The sequence below is a fragment of the Lynx canadensis genome, chromosome A1 (assembly GCF_007474595.2).
Source record: "Lynx canadensis isolate LIC74 chromosome A1, mLynCan4.pri.v2, whole genome shotgun sequence".
Classification (NCBI taxonomy): domain Eukaryota; kingdom Metazoa; phylum Chordata; class Mammalia; order Carnivora; family Felidae; genus Lynx; species Lynx canadensis.
Genome location: NC_044303.2, coordinates 196,452,607 through 196,468,800, shown reverse-complemented (window position 1 = coordinate 196,468,800; position 16,194 = coordinate 196,452,607). Strand labels below are relative to the sequence as shown.

At 41.3% G+C, this 16,194-nt stretch overlaps 2 protein-coding genes across 2 annotated transcripts in view; one reads left to right on the top strand and one right to left on the bottom strand.

The window, feature by feature from the left end:
* The window catches only part of LOC115523258 (zinc finger protein 300-like), a 32,978-nt gene extending 31,812 nt beyond the window's left edge, over window positions 1-1,166 (bottom strand). Inside the window, exon 1 of the mRNA XM_030329074.2 lies at window positions 884-1,166. The gene's annotated coding sequence lies outside the window, so the exon portion shown is untranslated. The remainder of the gene's footprint in view (window positions 1-883) is intronic.
* On the top strand, window positions 1,121-9,132 carry LOC115521759 (zinc finger protein 182-like). Its single transcript, XM_030327230.1, has 5 exons — window positions 1,121-1,357; window positions 3,368-3,412; window positions 4,144-4,270; window positions 4,562-4,657; window positions 8,087-9,132. The coding sequence occupies exons 1-5, from the start codon at window positions 1,121-1,123 to the stop codon at window positions 9,013-9,015; spliced, it is 1,434 nt and encodes a 477-aa protein (XP_030183090.1). The 3' UTR covers window positions 9,016-9,132.
* The last annotated feature ends 7,062 nt before the right edge of the window (window positions 9,133-16,194 follow it).

The following is a 16,194-nucleotide window of genomic DNA, read 5'->3' as shown; positions in this document are numbered from 1 at the left end:
TGATCTCTGAGTCAGAGATACCTACAATACTGCCAACCAGGGAAGTTCACCTGAGCTCCCCGTCCAGAGTTTTTATCCAGGTTTCATTACCTACGCGGCCTTCAGGCTAAACTCAATCTCCAACCCTGCCTTATACCCCTGAGAGATTCTCCAAATGATATCTTCTGGTTTAAAACCCCAACTCTCTAATCACATGGTCTTTGTGGAGTGGCCAGCCCCCACCCTGAGTCATCTTCTCAGTGTCAACTCTCCAGGGACCCACCATGAGTCATTCTAGGTAGGATGAATTATCAGGGCCCACCAGGGGCATTTCCATTACTGGGGAAATTCCACAGATCTAGAGGCTACCTCTCAATAATAGAGGACAAAATCTTCATTCTGCCAGCCATATTCTTTACTGCAAGTGTTTAGAGCTTACTTGCCAGAAACTTGGAATGAAAGCCAAAATCTTTATTACACAATAGTAAATGCTGTATAAGTTTTTGTTGTAACTTTTAAGCCATATGGAAACTGGCACAACATGGAAGGTGATTATCCAAAATTATTTTTCCCAAAAAACCAGTTTCCCTAGAACTATGGGTACCTATCAGGGCATTGATTAATGTCGCACTAGATCAGCATGAAGCATCTTTATATATAACATCCAAGTGCCCTGTGGAGGAAACCTGTCTGTAGATTTTTTCAAGTTTTTCTTTTTAATGTTATACAGACTAGTTAGCTATTGGTCTTCAAGTCTGTGTAATCAAAATTAATTTGTGTGTTCTCAGAAAATATGCCAGCTGGTCACAGAATACTAATTTAAACCATTGCTAGCTTTCATTTACAGGCATTTTAGTGAAATCTCTGAAATGTATCTCCCCTTTCGTCAAAACATTATACTCACGGGTCCATTCAGAAAAGCAGAAGGGCTGACCACAAAAATATGAAAGGCTTCAGGCTCAAACTCAAATTCCAGAGTTAAGTCCTGCAGGCTCAGGCCTGGGAAAATTCTTGAAACGTTGTAGGTCTGGCTAGCTATCGCTAGGCTCTGGCTCAGTACGTCGAGCGACCCTCTATGGGTTCTCTTTGGAGGAGGGGTTTGGAGCCTGGAGTGGGGACTGCAGTGCCGGAATCCGCTGCAATGCGCCCCGACGCCCCACGCGTGCCCTGCCTCTCGCCGCGCATGTGCAGCGCCGCCGCTGAGGCATTCTGGGAGATGTATTTTGCCGTCGAAGGGAACGGGCTCCTGCGAGACCCGCGCGCGCGCGCGAGACGTCCTCTTCTGCGCATGTGTGCCTTCCCTGTCCTCACAGCGCTGCCCTCGGGCGGGAGTGAGGCTCTGATCCTTGCACCTGGTTGGTCTTGGTCCGGGCTGAAGGTGCGCGGAGGAAGCGGGCGCGGATTTGGGGAAGTGGAGTGGGTGAAGAACAATAGGACTTTGGGGGTAGGCGTGGACCGGGGTGTGTCAAAAAGCTGCAGTGACCATCCTTAACCTGGGTCCGTGAGTCTGGGGCGGGCGGGGTCCGGGTCTGCATTCTTGCTGGTGTCGCGCTGCAGGTGTCGCGCTGCAGATGTCGCTGCCGCAGCGCGTCCAGCGGTGCCAGTGCGCGCAAGTGGCACCGGGGTCAGGAGCGCCCTCCGGGGTGTGCAAAGAGAACCAAGTTTTACTGAAGGTCTGAAATGTTCCAGGTGGAGTACTACCTTACTACCTGCTTTTCCAAAGGCATCTAACTTTTAACCCTACAGCAACCCTCTAAGTCAGGTTTTCAACCATTGGCTGCAACGCAGTAGTGGTGGTGAAATCTGTTTAGTGAGCCAAGACTAGTATTTTATTTGCCAGTACTTTTAGGTCGTATAAAATTTACGTAGAATGATTTGCACATAATTTACAGAGTAGAAAGTTTGTAGATGCACCCGTATGATTACCACCCCCATCAAAATACAGAACATTTTAATCCCCCAGAAATGCAACCCCCCCACCTGCTTAAGAACCAGTTTTTTTCAATTTCTATCTCTATAGGCTAATTTTGCTTTGTAGAACATCATATAAATGGAATCCTACAGCATGTACTCTTATATGCAAGCATTAAAAATAAATACTGTAAAGTAGCACATATGTATTCCCTTGTGATAAGGATTGTTTTATGAAATGTATTATATATAACTGTATTTTTAAGATGACTATTGGGCATCTATTAGCCAGACACTATTGTTAGTCCTAGGGGTGCAATACTGAATCAAGCAGACAAAAATCCCTGCCTTCATGAAATTTTAGTTTTAGTAAGTACAGATAGTCAATTAACAGTAAGCATAATTATGTAGTATATTAGATAGTAAATTATGTATTTGAACTTATACACAAAGAAAAAGTAGATCAGGGTAAGGGAGATGGGGGGATTAAGTTTAAATTAGGTAGACAGCGAAGGCCTCCTTGGTGATTTTTGAGCAAAGATGAAGAAATAGAAGGTTGTGCTGGGTAGAAGGAACAGCCAGCATGGACACACACACACACACACACACACACACACACACATTAACATTAGGTTGTTTTGTAAAATATGTTTCTTACCTTAATCAAAATATGTTTCTTACCTAATCACTGATACAACATAGATATTATTTCTGATTTTACTGAGGCTCAGAAAGGTAAAGCTGAGTAACTTGCCCAAAGTCAAATAGCCAGCAGGTAAATTCAAGCCCAAATGTTTTCCTCTAAATCTCCTACCCTTTATAGAGGTCTCCCAACCTAAAACATAGGATTTAACTGACCTCTGCTCCTGCTTGGCTTGGAGCACAGGAATCTGCACCTCAGCTCCCCTGGGAAAGATTCCAGAAAGACTGTTGCGTGAATCTCACCATGTGGACATTTTATTTCCAGGGTCTGTTGGTGTCTCTTCCCCAGTTCCTAGGTCCCAGTGAGAATCTGTTGCTGGTACATTCTACCTTCAGACTCCAACCTGTCTGTGCTCCTACAGCCCTAGTTAGAATCCACAGAAGGCATGACTAAACAGTCACAGAAGGATGTGCACCAGTTGCCATTACATATTGATAAATATTTGGCAACATCATTTTTGATGACTGTAAATTACTTTATCTTTGGAGTATATATCTGTTTTACCAGTTCCTTAATGTCTTCCAACTTTTCAATATGTTAAAAATGCTACAACAGATATCCTTGCAGCAGATATCCTAAATCTCAGTGCAAATCTGTGTTTTTTCTCACAGTGAGTTCTAGAGGGCCCCAGGGGACAATCTCCCACAGGGTGGCTTCCTCAACCCAGCTGTTGCGGCATCTGCATATGGGTTTGTTACACTGGTGATTCTGGGATCTTCAAGTCATACCTGGTCTCTCATGGCTCCATCCCTTCCCTTCCCTCTGTCCTCATAGATCTCTGTCTTCACCCAGAGGCTGCAGAAAATGACCAAGTCGCAGGTGAGTTAGGTTGTCCCATTATATAGGAACAGGAGTGAGGGACTGTAAAAATGACCATGTGAGCTAAAATCGTGCAAAGCAATCTTAATAATTAGCAGGATTTTTTACATTGGTTACGGTTCTGTGACCTTTAAAAATTTTGGTCCAAACATTAAATCCTCTTACTGTTGGTTATACAAGTATAGGGAAATGAAAAATAGTAAAAACAAATATTTAGCACATTATAATTTGAAACATTGAGAATTAAAATATTTGTTGAAAAAACACTTATCGCGAGCATTTTGAACAGTGCCTTTTCTCTTTGTGTAACTTGGTAGCAAGTGAGCATTTTTTCTGTGCCTTGGCAAATTGGATCAGATTCCAATATTTGATCTTTTGGATCTAGGACATTCAGTTCTGGACATGTATGGGGCGCTCACTAAATGTTTGCTTAGTGACTTAATGAATGAATGGCCTAATAAATAACGAACCCGTAAGTATAAACTACTCTAGATATGATTTTTTTGTCACCCATGAAGTGGAACACAAAACTAGACAAATGGGCATCAAAGGACTGTGCTAGAGAAACAGAATGAGACCAAATTAGTATAATACAACCCAAAATGAAATGGGGCTAAATTTCAGGAAGGATAATCAAGTAATGAACATGCTTAAAACCATTTGCCATGCTTTTTGTTTCTACTTTGTGCAATACCGATGACTTTAGTTGGAATAGGAATGTGTTGTTACAGGGACCGGTATCATTCAAGGACGTGGTTGTTAATTTCACCCAGGAGGAGTGGCAGTATCTGGACCTTCCCCAGAGGGATCTATACAAGGATGTGATGCTGGAGAACTATATCAATCTCATCTCAGTGGGTGAGGACCATTTCCCAGTGTTGACTGACATGTGTCTGGTTAATTACTTTTCCTTTCTCAGTTGTTCCAAATTGTCAGTCCTTGGAAGTACTTTTACAAGTATGGCTCTGAGTCTTAGTAGATTTAGCATTGACAGTCTCTGGGAGGTACGACTACAAGTTTGTTTAAAGACCTCTCTTTTTCAGATACAAATGGGCACCTTCATCGGGCAGTTCCTGATGAAGTTCAGAGTTCAAAGGACCTGAAGCCCAGGTAGCTAGGTCCAAATCCCATATCGTTTTCCATTGACAGGCTATCAAACTACTAAGCCATCTGTGATCCACAAGTTGGAGCAAGGTGAAGAACCATGGATGGTAGAGAGAGAAATCCCAAATTGGAGCTATGCAGGTGAGTTAGGTAAAGAGCTCTGTGGATGGAAGTGAATGAAATTACGATCACAGTTGATCTGGGGCTCCTGGGTGGCTCTGTCCGTTAAGCGCCTGACTTTGGCTCAGGTCATGATCTCGTGGTCCGTGAGTTCAAGCCCCATTTCAGGCTCTGTGCTGATAGCTCAGAGCCTGGAGCCTGCTTTGGATTCTGTGTCGCCCTCTCTTTGCCCTTCCCCTTGTCTCTCTCTCAAAAATAAATAAACATTAAAAAAAAATCACAGTTGATCTAATGGTTACCAGAGGGGAGGTGGTGAGAGGATGGGTGAAATAGATGAAGGGGATTTAGAGTATATTTATCATGGGGCACCTGGGTGGCTCCATCAGTTAAGCGTCCGACTTCAGCTCAGGTCATGATCTCACGGCCTGTGAGTTCGAGCCCCACATCAGGCTCTGTGCTGACAGCTCAGAGCCTGGAGCCTGCTTTAGATTCTGTGTCTCCCTCTCTATCTGCCCCTCCCACCGCTCATGTTGTGTCTCTGTCTCTCTCTCAAAAATAAGTAAACATTAAAAAAAAATTTTTAAAGAGTATATTTATCACGATGAGCACTGAGTAATATATGGAACTGTTGAATCACTATATTTTACACCTGAAACTAATATAACACTATATGTTAACTATACTGGAATTTAAAAGAAGTTTTAGAAAAAGATCACAGTTGATCAATAAGGGTTAGCATCTTTGAAAAATATGCTTCAGGACTCTCTTCTTAAAGGACTTAGACCTTTTGAAATAACTGGGATGGCCAACATAAGTTCCTTATTCACCTGAACACTATTTCCATATATCACCTTCCCACAGTAATGCTTTTCTTTGCATGGCTGTTAAAGAGTGATGTTTTCCTTGCCAGGTATATTCTGCCTGTGATTCTCACCAACTTCATTTAAGATGTAGAGAAGATTTTTTCTTTTTTTTTTTTTTTCAATTTTGACAAAGTATACATAACGCAGAATTTAACTATTTTTAAGCATACAGTTCAGTGCCATTAAGTGTATGCCCACTGATGTGCCACCATCACCACCATCCATCTCCAGAGCTCTTTCATCATCACGAGTTGAAACTCTGTACCCCATTAAACAATAACTCCCCATTCTACCTCCCCTGCTTGCCCCTGGGAACCACTATTCTCCTTTCTTTGCTATGAATCTTACTATTCTGGGTACCCCATCTAAGTGGAATCATACAATATTTGTCCTTGTATATCTGATTTATTTTACTTAGCGTAATACCTTCAGAGTTCATCCGTGTTACAGCATGTGATAGAATTTTGTTCCTTCTTATGGCTGAATAATATTCTACCATGTGTATATACCACATTTTGTTTATCCATTCATTTACAGTGAACATTTGAATTGTTTCCACCTTTAGGCTACTGTGAATTATGCTTCTATGAACATTGGTGTACAAATAACCTGTTTGAGCCCCTGCTTTCAGTTCTTTTAGGTATATACCCAGAAGTGAATTTGCTGGATCATGTGGTGATTCTGTGTTTACATTTTTAAGGAATTGCTATGATGTTTTCCACAGCTACCACACAATTTTACATTCTCACCAGCAGTGCCCAAAGTTTCCAGTTTTTCCACATTCCTCACCAATGCCTGTTATTTTTTGTTTTGTTTTGTTTTTATCATAGCAATCCTAATGGATATGAAGTAGTATCTTATTATGGTTTCAACTTGCATTGAATGACTAGTGACATTGAGCATGAGTGTATTTTGGCCATCTGTATATCTTCATTGGACAGATGTCTAGTTTAGCTTCTGGGGACCTAGTGTTGGATAAAGAATGGAAATCCACTCACTTTCTTTAAAGACTGATGGCTTATAGGTTGGGAACGGGGTTAAGAAGTTAAGTAGAATTGTTGGATTCTGAGCCAAGGAATGACTTTATTGCTCTGATGTAGGTAGCATAAGTTTCACAGTAGTCAAGTATTGCCTGAGGTTTATAAGATGGATGAAAATGAAGATAGATAGGATTTTAGATGCTGAATGAGAAATCTGCTGCTTACAGTCTCCATAGTAATAGAATCCAGAAATTTGGAAAGCATGTTACAAAGCAGAAAGTGGCAAGCACATAGTTGTCTCAGGATCAATAATAATACACATAATGATCTCTGAGAAAATGTATTATGTACGAGGCAGTATTCTGAGTACTTTACATCTATTGACTCATTAATCCTCACAACAACACTACAAGGTAGGTGCTATTACTTTCCTTTTTTATGGGAAGGGAAATTGAGACCCAGAGAGATCAAGGAACTTGACCTGTGCCATATGTCTAATTAGTGAGGGAGGGAGCTAGGATTGAAACCCTGGTAATCTGGATTTACTGCCTGTGTGCTTAACTGCAGTTCCTCTTCCATATGTGGTAGGTAGAGATGAAGGTGGGGAGAGTATTTAAAAGTCAGGATTGGGGTACCTGGGTAGCTCAGTGGGTTAAGCATCTGACTTCAGTTTAGGTCATGATCTCACAGTTCATGAGTTGAGCCCCACGTTGGGCTCTCTGCTGTCAGCACAAAGCCTGCTACAGATCTTCTCTTCCTCTCTCTCTCTTTGCCCCTTCCCTGCTCACAGTCTCAAAAATAATTAAAAAAAAATTTGGAACATCAGGATTAATGCAGTATCTATGAACTATTATAGAATAAGATGATACACTGAGCAGCAAGAATCCAGTGGTTAATCTGTCTTGAGGCAGGTAGTATTTTGCTTACCCTGTGGCCTCTCTCTCTCTTGCTGGACATATGAATTCCTGGGCCCTCACACCCATACAAGAATGAATTACTGTTATATGGCTTTTTGAAGCACTGGCTACAAAGGTGTTCCTGCTTGCAAGTGGTTGGTGGTTTTGTCAAATCAATTTCATGTTGATGGACGAATAGACAAGAGCTCAGAGACATTGGAAACAAAGAGACAAGTGGAGATTACACTAGAGCAATCTGACAATGAGCTGATGAGCACCAGCTCAGATCTCTCTGTTCCTCAGCCAGTCTTTCCTTCATTTCCTCTAATCACCATCTCATTCTAGTTATTTTCATTCACCAAATGGGCTCTTCCTATTGACCCTGTCACAGCTTTGATCCCTTTTACTGCTCTTTGGGATTAGTTTCATTTTTCTCCCCAATTTGCAAAGTCCTAGTTGCATATAGCCAGATACATATGTGTTCTTGGTCATATTCTCTATTTCCATTTCTACTAATAATAGTTTTTTTTAAGTTGTGGTTTTCTTGCAAAGCTCAGGGGTGTGGATTCCATTTAGCCTTGGTATTTCTTTTAGATAGAGATACTAGGCCTGAGAGTAAAGATTCAGTCTCACAATAGGGTGAAAGGTTAGGAGCCATGATACATTAGCAGAAATATCCACACACATATAGTTAGTTATGCTTCCTTATAGAAGAAACCTGGCAACTTGACGGCCACATGGAACAACACCAAGAGAACCAAGAAACACTTTTGAAGCATGCTGCGTTCATTGACCAGGAAGCTGGGACTGACGAGAAAGGTAACCAGTGTAATGCACTTGGAAATATATTTCATCTGAGCACAGACTTCATTTCTTCAAAACAGAGACTCCAAAAATATGACCCCTACGGTAGGAGTTTGAATTTTTTCAGCTTATTTAGTGGTAATAGAAGATACTCAAAAAAGACTGAATGTAGTGAATGTGGGAAAGCCTTCTTCCAGAAGTCAGACCTTATTATGCATAAGAGAACTCATACAGGAGAAAAGCCCTTTGTATGTACAGAGTGTGGGAAAGCCTTCAGCAAGAAATCCAATCTTGTTATACATCTCAGGATCCATACTCAAGAGAAACCTTATGAATGTACTGAATGTAGAAAAGCTTTCACCCATAAGTCACACCTCATTGAACATCAAAGAATTCACACTGGGGAGAAACCCTATGAATGTGATGAGTGTGGGAAAGCGTTTTTCCAAAAATCACACCTCAGTATTCATCAGAGAACTCATACTGGAGAGAAACCCTATGGGTGTGACAAATGTGGGAGAGCCTTCAGCATGAAGTCGCACCTCTTTGTACATCAGAGAATACACACAGGAGAGAAACCTTACGTATGTACCAGGTGTGAAAGGGCTTTCAGTGAAGTGTCCTGCCTTATGAGACATCAGAAAATCCATACTGGGGAGAAACCTTATGAATGTAATGAGTGTAAAAAAGCCTTTTCTGAGAAGTCTGACCTCCTCATACATCACAGAACTCACACAGGAGAAAAGCCCTATGAATGCAGTCAGTGTGGAAAAGCCTTCAGACATAGCCTGACCCTCTGTCGACATAAAAGGACTCATAAAGAAAAAATTCCTTGAAAGAGAAACTAATGTGGGAATATCTTCAACTAAAAGCTTCAGTAGAAATCAAATCTTGGAGTGCTGGAGTGGCTCGGTCTGTTAAGCATCTGACTTTGGCCTAGGTCATGATCTTGCTGTTCCGGAGTTCAAGCCCCATGTCTGGCTCTGTGCTGACAGCTCAGGGCCTGGAGCCTGTTTCAGACTCTGTGTCTCCCTCTCTCTCTCTGCCCCTCCCCCCTCTCTTTCTTTCTCTTAAAAAGAAAGAAACATTTAAAAAAAAAATCAAATCTTATTATGTATCAAGAAGTCAAGCCTCTTAATTCAACATATTTTAAAAGTGTGTAATTATGTTTTCATAGAAGTGATATTCCAGATGTGATCCCAAAGTATTTCTAGAAGATATAGAAAGTATATCTCCTTGTCAGGGGCACCTGGGTGGCTCAGTCGGTTAAGCGTCCGACTTCGGCTCAGGTCATGAGTTCATGGTTTGTGAGTTCGAGCCCCACGTTGGGCTCTGTGCTGACAGCTCGGAGCCTGGAGCCTGCTTCAGACTCTGTGTCTCCGGCTCTCTCTGCCCCTCCCCCACTTGTGCTCTGTCTCTCTCTATCAACAATAAATAAAATGTAAAAAAAAAAAAAAGTATATCTCCTTGTTAAAGGATAAATGCTCAATGTGGACCACAAAGACTTTTGAAATATTAGTAAGTGGACTAGTCAGAACAAAATTAGAAAACCATATATGGACAATCTACAAAATATGAAAGCCTTAGATTCCTGATTGTATATAAACCTTATACTGGAATTGTATATGTGAAGTTAACATAATTATGAATACGGAATAAGTATTATATGTACAATGCCATCTACCAAGATCTTTTATGTTGAATAATACTATTTTTCTTCTATTTAAAAGAAAATATGTCATTCAAGAAGAATTTAAAACTAATATTATATGTCAACTGTACTTCAATTAAAATAAACTTTTCTTTCCTGTTGAATACTGGTATGTGTATAAAAGACTTCTGTTAATTTTTGATCAGCAGTAGAGTATGAAAAGGTGTTATTATTATACATATTTATATATGACATAGATACATGAAAGTGGGCAAAAGAAAGTAGTCATGGCTTCTTACAACATTCACTATGATTTAAATAGTGGTTTTTGGTGACTAAACCACCCCCTTCTTCCATATTGTTATTGTGTTCCCTAATTAAAGCCTTAATGCCCAGTACCTCAGAATATCACTATTTTTGGAAATAGGGCCTCTAATGAGTGAGTAAGTTAAGATGAAGCCATTAGAGTAGGCCCTACTCATATGGGACCAGTGTCCTCATAAGAAAAGGAGATTAGGACACCAGGGATGTACGTGCTCAGAGGAAAGACCGTGGGAAGAGGCAGCAGGAAGATGACCTCAGAGGAAGCCAACCCTGCTGGCACCTTGATCTTGGACTCCCAGCCTCCAGAAGTGTGAGAAAATAAATTTCAGTTTCTTAAGCTACCCAGTTTATGGATTTTGTTATGGCAGCACAGCAGACTAATACACACACTACTGCTCCTTTTCACTGGGACACTTCATAAAACTGAGTGTCCAAGTCATAAGTACTCTAGGGGCACCTGGGTGGCTCAGTCAGTTGAGCATCCGACTTTGGCTCAGGTAATGATTTTGTGGTCTGTGAGTTCAAGCCCCATGTCAGGCTCTGTGCTGACAGCTCAGAGTCTGGAGCCTGCTTCAGGTCTGTGTCTCCATCTCTCTCTTTCTCTGCCCTTTCTCTTTCTCTGCCCTCTCTCTTTCTCTGCCCTCTCTCTTTCTCTGCCCCTCCCCCATCCTCTCAAAAATAATAAATAAACAAAAAAATTACTCAGGGCATCTGGGTGGCTCAGTCAGTTAAGCATCCGATTTTGGCTCAGCGGTTTGTGAGTTCGAGCCCCACATCGGGCTCTGTGCTGACAGCTCAGAGCCTGGAGCCTGCTTTGGATTCTGTGTCTCCCTCTCTCTGACCCTCCCCCACTTACACTTGCTCTCTCTCTCTCTCTCTCTCTCTCTCTCTCAAGAATAAATATTTTTTAAAAATTGTAAGTACTCTATAACCTACCAGTATGATTCGGAGTATGTTGTATTGTGTACCATTTCTGTATATTTCACCTCGTGATAGAATAGTAAGAAATACTTTAATAAGGATTTTATAATTCAGAAATGTAGAGACTTTTTTCAGAAAGAATAATTCATTTTTACAAATAAAATCCATTCTGTGGTGGGCAGTAGATATGCTATAAATTTCTATGTGAATATCGGTGGCATTAGAAGTCAACTTGTTCCTAATTTATTAATTAGAGACGGAGCTTCATTCTTCTGAAGTGAGTTTTAGTAGAGGTTTAGGAATACAGAAAAAAAATGTGAGGTAGTGTGAGAGCTCTCATTCGGGAGCCAGCTAGATCTAGATTGTGGATTTGCTTTGAGTCTTACGGTCTCTTCTGTGAATTAGAATAGTGCTGTGATTTCTTGGGTTATTGCAAGGATTACACAATGTAATACATGTATGGTGCTCATAAGATGTTAGCTGTGTTTAGATTTTTCAAGTGTATAATTGGAGTTCCCATTGTAATTAGACAAGGGAAACAATTCACTGTGATCAGGGCTTTGATGGAAGGAGATAGAACTGTGGAATGTGCATGCATCATTCTTTTTCATTCTTAGAAGCAAGCGTATGGGCCTGGAACCACCACCCTGCATTGTTCTGTATTAAGTCATTTTGTTTAGAGGTTGCTTCTACAAGTGTACTACTAATGTCACAAAAACTAAAATAGGTGACATTGGCCTAGTTCTCTGGGAGTGAGAAAACTGATGTCAAAGCCTGGAAGGATGGTGACAAACTGGCAAAACATACGGTAACATTGTCTCCTCTACATAAGCCTACTGTGCTGACAGCTCTAGAAGATATTAGAAAACAGAATGTTAGTAATATTTGCTGGTTGATACTTGCTGCCTTTGGCAAGCTATGATAAGAAAGAGAGAAACTCAGGCAAAATCAATGATTGACAAGCCAAAATGAAAGCAAATAGAGTCCAGACATTTGGGGTCTTACAGAGTTCAAGAAAAACCAACTATTCTAGACTTCATATAAGAACAGAATGTTTTAAAAGACTTTAAACATCAACAACCTGATAAACCTTTTCAGTGAAATAAAGGGACTCAGAAAAAAGATCCTGTTAAGAGGCTGAAATCTCATTCAGGTCTGAGATCTTCAAAGTTACAGCCTCATCTGCCACCCCAGCTCTATGGTACAGAAGCTCATCTTTAGTCAGCTGCAGCTAAGAAGATGGGCTTCCATGCCCAACCTAGCTCCTGCTTCTACATAGAGGCTCAGCCCACGGCAAGGAAGGCCAAGTATACCGGGGCTCTGACCCCACCCCCCATGCTCTAGCCTGTAGGGCAGATGTTCTGTCCAGGGCCACGACGAAAACACGGCAAACTCTCATTCTACCAGGCCCCACTTAGAAGGCAAAGGTTCTATCCCAGAAGGAGTGAATCAGAAAGACCTTGGGTCTCCATTCCTCCCCCTAAATCCCACCTGTAGGGTTGAGTTTTCATGTCAAGAGGAGAAGTCCTGGAGTTTCCTCAGCTCCACTTGTAGGACACACGTCACTCCAGGAAAAACAGGCTGTCCCTTCCACCTCCCCTATTGCTCCAATGCAATAGATTAGACACCTGTCCAGAGGGAAGGCAAGAAGGGAAGGCTGGAAGCTCCACAGAAGGAGCTGACTTTGGTCCATAGTGTGGAGGAATGCATGACTTAGGCATTGTTGAAAATAGAGATACTAGTTGTAAGCAATTCCAGTTCTAACAGTTCTATAAAACAAGTAATAACAAATGAAACAGCAGGCCATCCAGGAGTTTAACGGAAAGAACCACAGAAATAGCTTAAAAAGGGCCTTGTAAGATAATAGTTACAATAGTCCCTGTCCAGAAGGCTGGGTGCATGTCTAGGTATCACACACACATCAAGGACCAGCCAGAGCAGGCATGTGAAAGGCACTAGTCACTGACTAAACATGGGGAAGACTTGAAGGAGTCCCCCAAGTCATACGCAGATCCATTAACAAAGAGTAGAAGCCTTACTGGCTCAAGAGGCTTAATTAAGCACAACCTCTGACTGGCTAAACATTAAGTTTTTTGAGCCAGAGTGACTTCTGGGAAAGCACATAGGAGAACTGAGCAGTGATGTCAGAGGCTACACACTGTAGGGGAAAATAGACTCCACAAAATTAGCCCAGGGAAGCCATTAAGCAAACCAACACAATTAACAAAACAGAGCAACATCAATAAGCCCTGAGAGGGGTGCATCATAATCCAAAGTGGCTACACAGTATTATCTCAAAAGCTATGAGCGATACAAAGAAACAGTACTATAACCCTATACAGGAAAAACAGTGACAATAGAAACTACTTTGAGGAGGCCCAGATTTTGAACTTATATGGCAAAGATTCCAAAGAAGATACTATATTTTCAAAAAGCTAAAGGAAATTATGACAGTAACTCATCAAATAGAAAATATCAATAGATAAAAATTATTTGAAAAAGCCAGGTAGAAATTCTGGTGTTGAAAGGTACAGTCCCTGAAATGAAGATTCACTATAAGGGCTCAAAAGTAAATTTAAGTCGGCAGGAGAATCAGGAAAATTGAAGATAGGTCATTAGTATACAATCTGAAAAAAGAAAGGGAAAAACAAAGAATGAAGAAACTGAGCTTTCTTGTCAGACATAGAAAAATCTTGGAAGTTGTCAATCCCATTTTTACAACAAGAAAAACAATCTGAACAAACTGGAAATCAACAACTCTTCTTGGATCTTGTAGAGAATTGAAGTCACAGGACAGACCACTACTATGAAAACTAGAGAGAAAGGCAGATACTCAGAGGTTGTAGGGAGATGATGGCTAAAGGGTATAGAATGTCTTTCTGAGGTGGTAGCTACACGTGTCTGTGAATATCCTGAAACCACTGAATTGTACACTTTGAATGGGTGAATTGTATGATATACAAACTATATCTCCATAAATCTGTTTTTGAAAATTGAATTGTTGGGGGGCACCTGGGTGGCTCAGTCAGCTAAGCGTCCGACTTCATTCAGCTCAGGTCATGATCTCCTTGCTCATGAGTTCAAGCCCCGCATCAGGCTCTGTGCTGACAGATCAGAGCCTAGAGCCTGTCTCAGATTCTGTGTCTCCCTCTTTCTCTCCCCCTCCCCTGCTCAAGTTCTCTCTCTCTCACTTTCCAAAATAAAGAATCATTTAAAAAAATGAATTGTTGGATCTCTAACATAAAGAGATATATTTTACAGTTCAAAAGAGGGGAGAAGAAAGAAATTATAGGGGAATAGGGAGGTATTTGTGTGTGTCCTCTTGGTTTGGTCAAAAGACAAAATTATGTAAAGCAACAATTATAACACTGTATTGTTGGGTTTCAACCTATAGAAACATGTGACAACAATAGCACGAAGTAGGGGGAGTGGAGCAAATTTTCTATGTATCATTGGGATTAAATTAATATTAATCTGAAGGATATTATGATAAATTAAGAAACACTCTCTAAGCCCTAGAGTAACCACTGAGGAAATAACAAATAGTTTAAAAATCAGTAGAAACTCTGCCCTCAAGAATGGAGAGCATATGGGGCGCCTGGGTGGCTCAGTCGGTTAAGCGTCCGACTTCGGCTCAGGTCATGATCTTGTGGTCTGTCTGTGGGTTCGAGCCCTGCATCAGGCTCTGTGTTGACAGCTCAGAGCCTGGAACCTGCTTCGGATTCTGTGTCTCCCTCTCTGTCCCTCCCTGATCGTGCTCTGTCTCTCTCTCTCTCAAAAATAAATAAAGATTAAAATAATAATAATAATAATAATAATAATAAAAGAATGGAGAGCATAACTTCTCAGTCCTTAAGTGTGTGCTGTGCAGTGGCTTCCAAACTGGATAGTGTAGAAAGAGAGGGGGAAAGAGTAACTTTGCAGTGGAGGAGTATGACAAACGCTGCCTCAGACACATCAATGTTGATATCAACACTGGTAAGTCATGTTGATACCACATCCCTTGCTATGATGTGAAATGGCGCTTGGCTTCTGTCATCTTCCTAAAATGCATAACTGCAGTCCAAGCATGAGAAAAATATCAGAAAAGTCTCAATAGAAGGACATTCCACAAAGTTCCTGACCAGTCCTTCTCGGGACTATCAAGGTTGTAAAAATAAGGAAAGTCACAGAAACTGCCTCCACCAAGAGGAGCCTAAGGAGACATGATGACTAATACAGTGTCCTAGAGGGTATTCTGGAACAGAAAAAGGACATCAGATAAAAGCTAAAGAAATCTGAATAAAGCATGGGCTTTGGTTAATAATAATGTATCAACATCGGTTCATTTATTGTACCATAGAATACAAATGTACCATAGGATATAATAAGTTGGTTTTTTTTTTTTTTTAATCTGAGAGAGAGCGAGAGCAGTAGGAAGAGGGGCAGAGAGAGAGATCATGGAGCCCAGCGCAGGGCTCCATCCCACAACTCTGGGATTGTGACGGGAGCCAAAACCAACTCAGATGCTCAGCCAACTGAGCCACCCAGATGCCCCATAATGTAATATGTTAATAAAAGGGAAACTACTTCGGATAATGGGATCAACAGTATATAAAATCTTGACTATCAATCTACATACTGCAGAATGCACAAATGGTATCCTGCAGAAAAGGAATCATCCGCTAGAAGTTCTCGAGAAAGCCCTGGGACGTGGAACAGAATTTAGAACGACAAGGTCAGGGTAGGAGGTTTCCGGCCCCCTTCCTTTTTTACTAGAAATTACTTGGGAAGCATTCTGACAGCTCCCCATCCACAAGATGTGATGAAAAAAGACAGAGTTGGCAAGATTGGGAAGACCTAAGTGTGAAGATTTGAGTGCGGCATACCTGGAGAAGAAGTTGGCATGGAGAATGGCATGGAGTGTGAGTCATGCTCTGAAGAGAGGATGTCCAAAGGGTGGGATGATGTGTCTAGGTGAGATGCATGAGAGAGCAAGGTTTTGTACAATGTGTTTCTGTGAGGTTAGATGGAATTCACCATGTGAATGGAGGGAGTGCAGGGGAAATGTGGCAAGGTGGGTACTGTGAGTCTGGGATTCAAGTGAGAGCGATTTTAGAAACATTTTGAAGCTGAGGGT

Coding starts and splice junctions, on each gene's coding strand:
- LOC115521759 (XM_030327230.1), top strand. CDS start 1,121: ATGCGCCCCGACGCCCCACGCGTGCCCTGCCTCTCGCCGCGCATGTGC. Junction 3,413..4,143: donor AGAAAATGACCAAGTCGCAG/GTGAGTTAGGTT, acceptor GTGTTGTTACAG/GGACCGGTATCATTCAAGGA. Junction 4,271..4,561: donor TATCAATCTCATCTCAGTGG/GTGAGGACCATT, acceptor TTCCATTGACAG/GCTATCAAACTACTAAGCCA.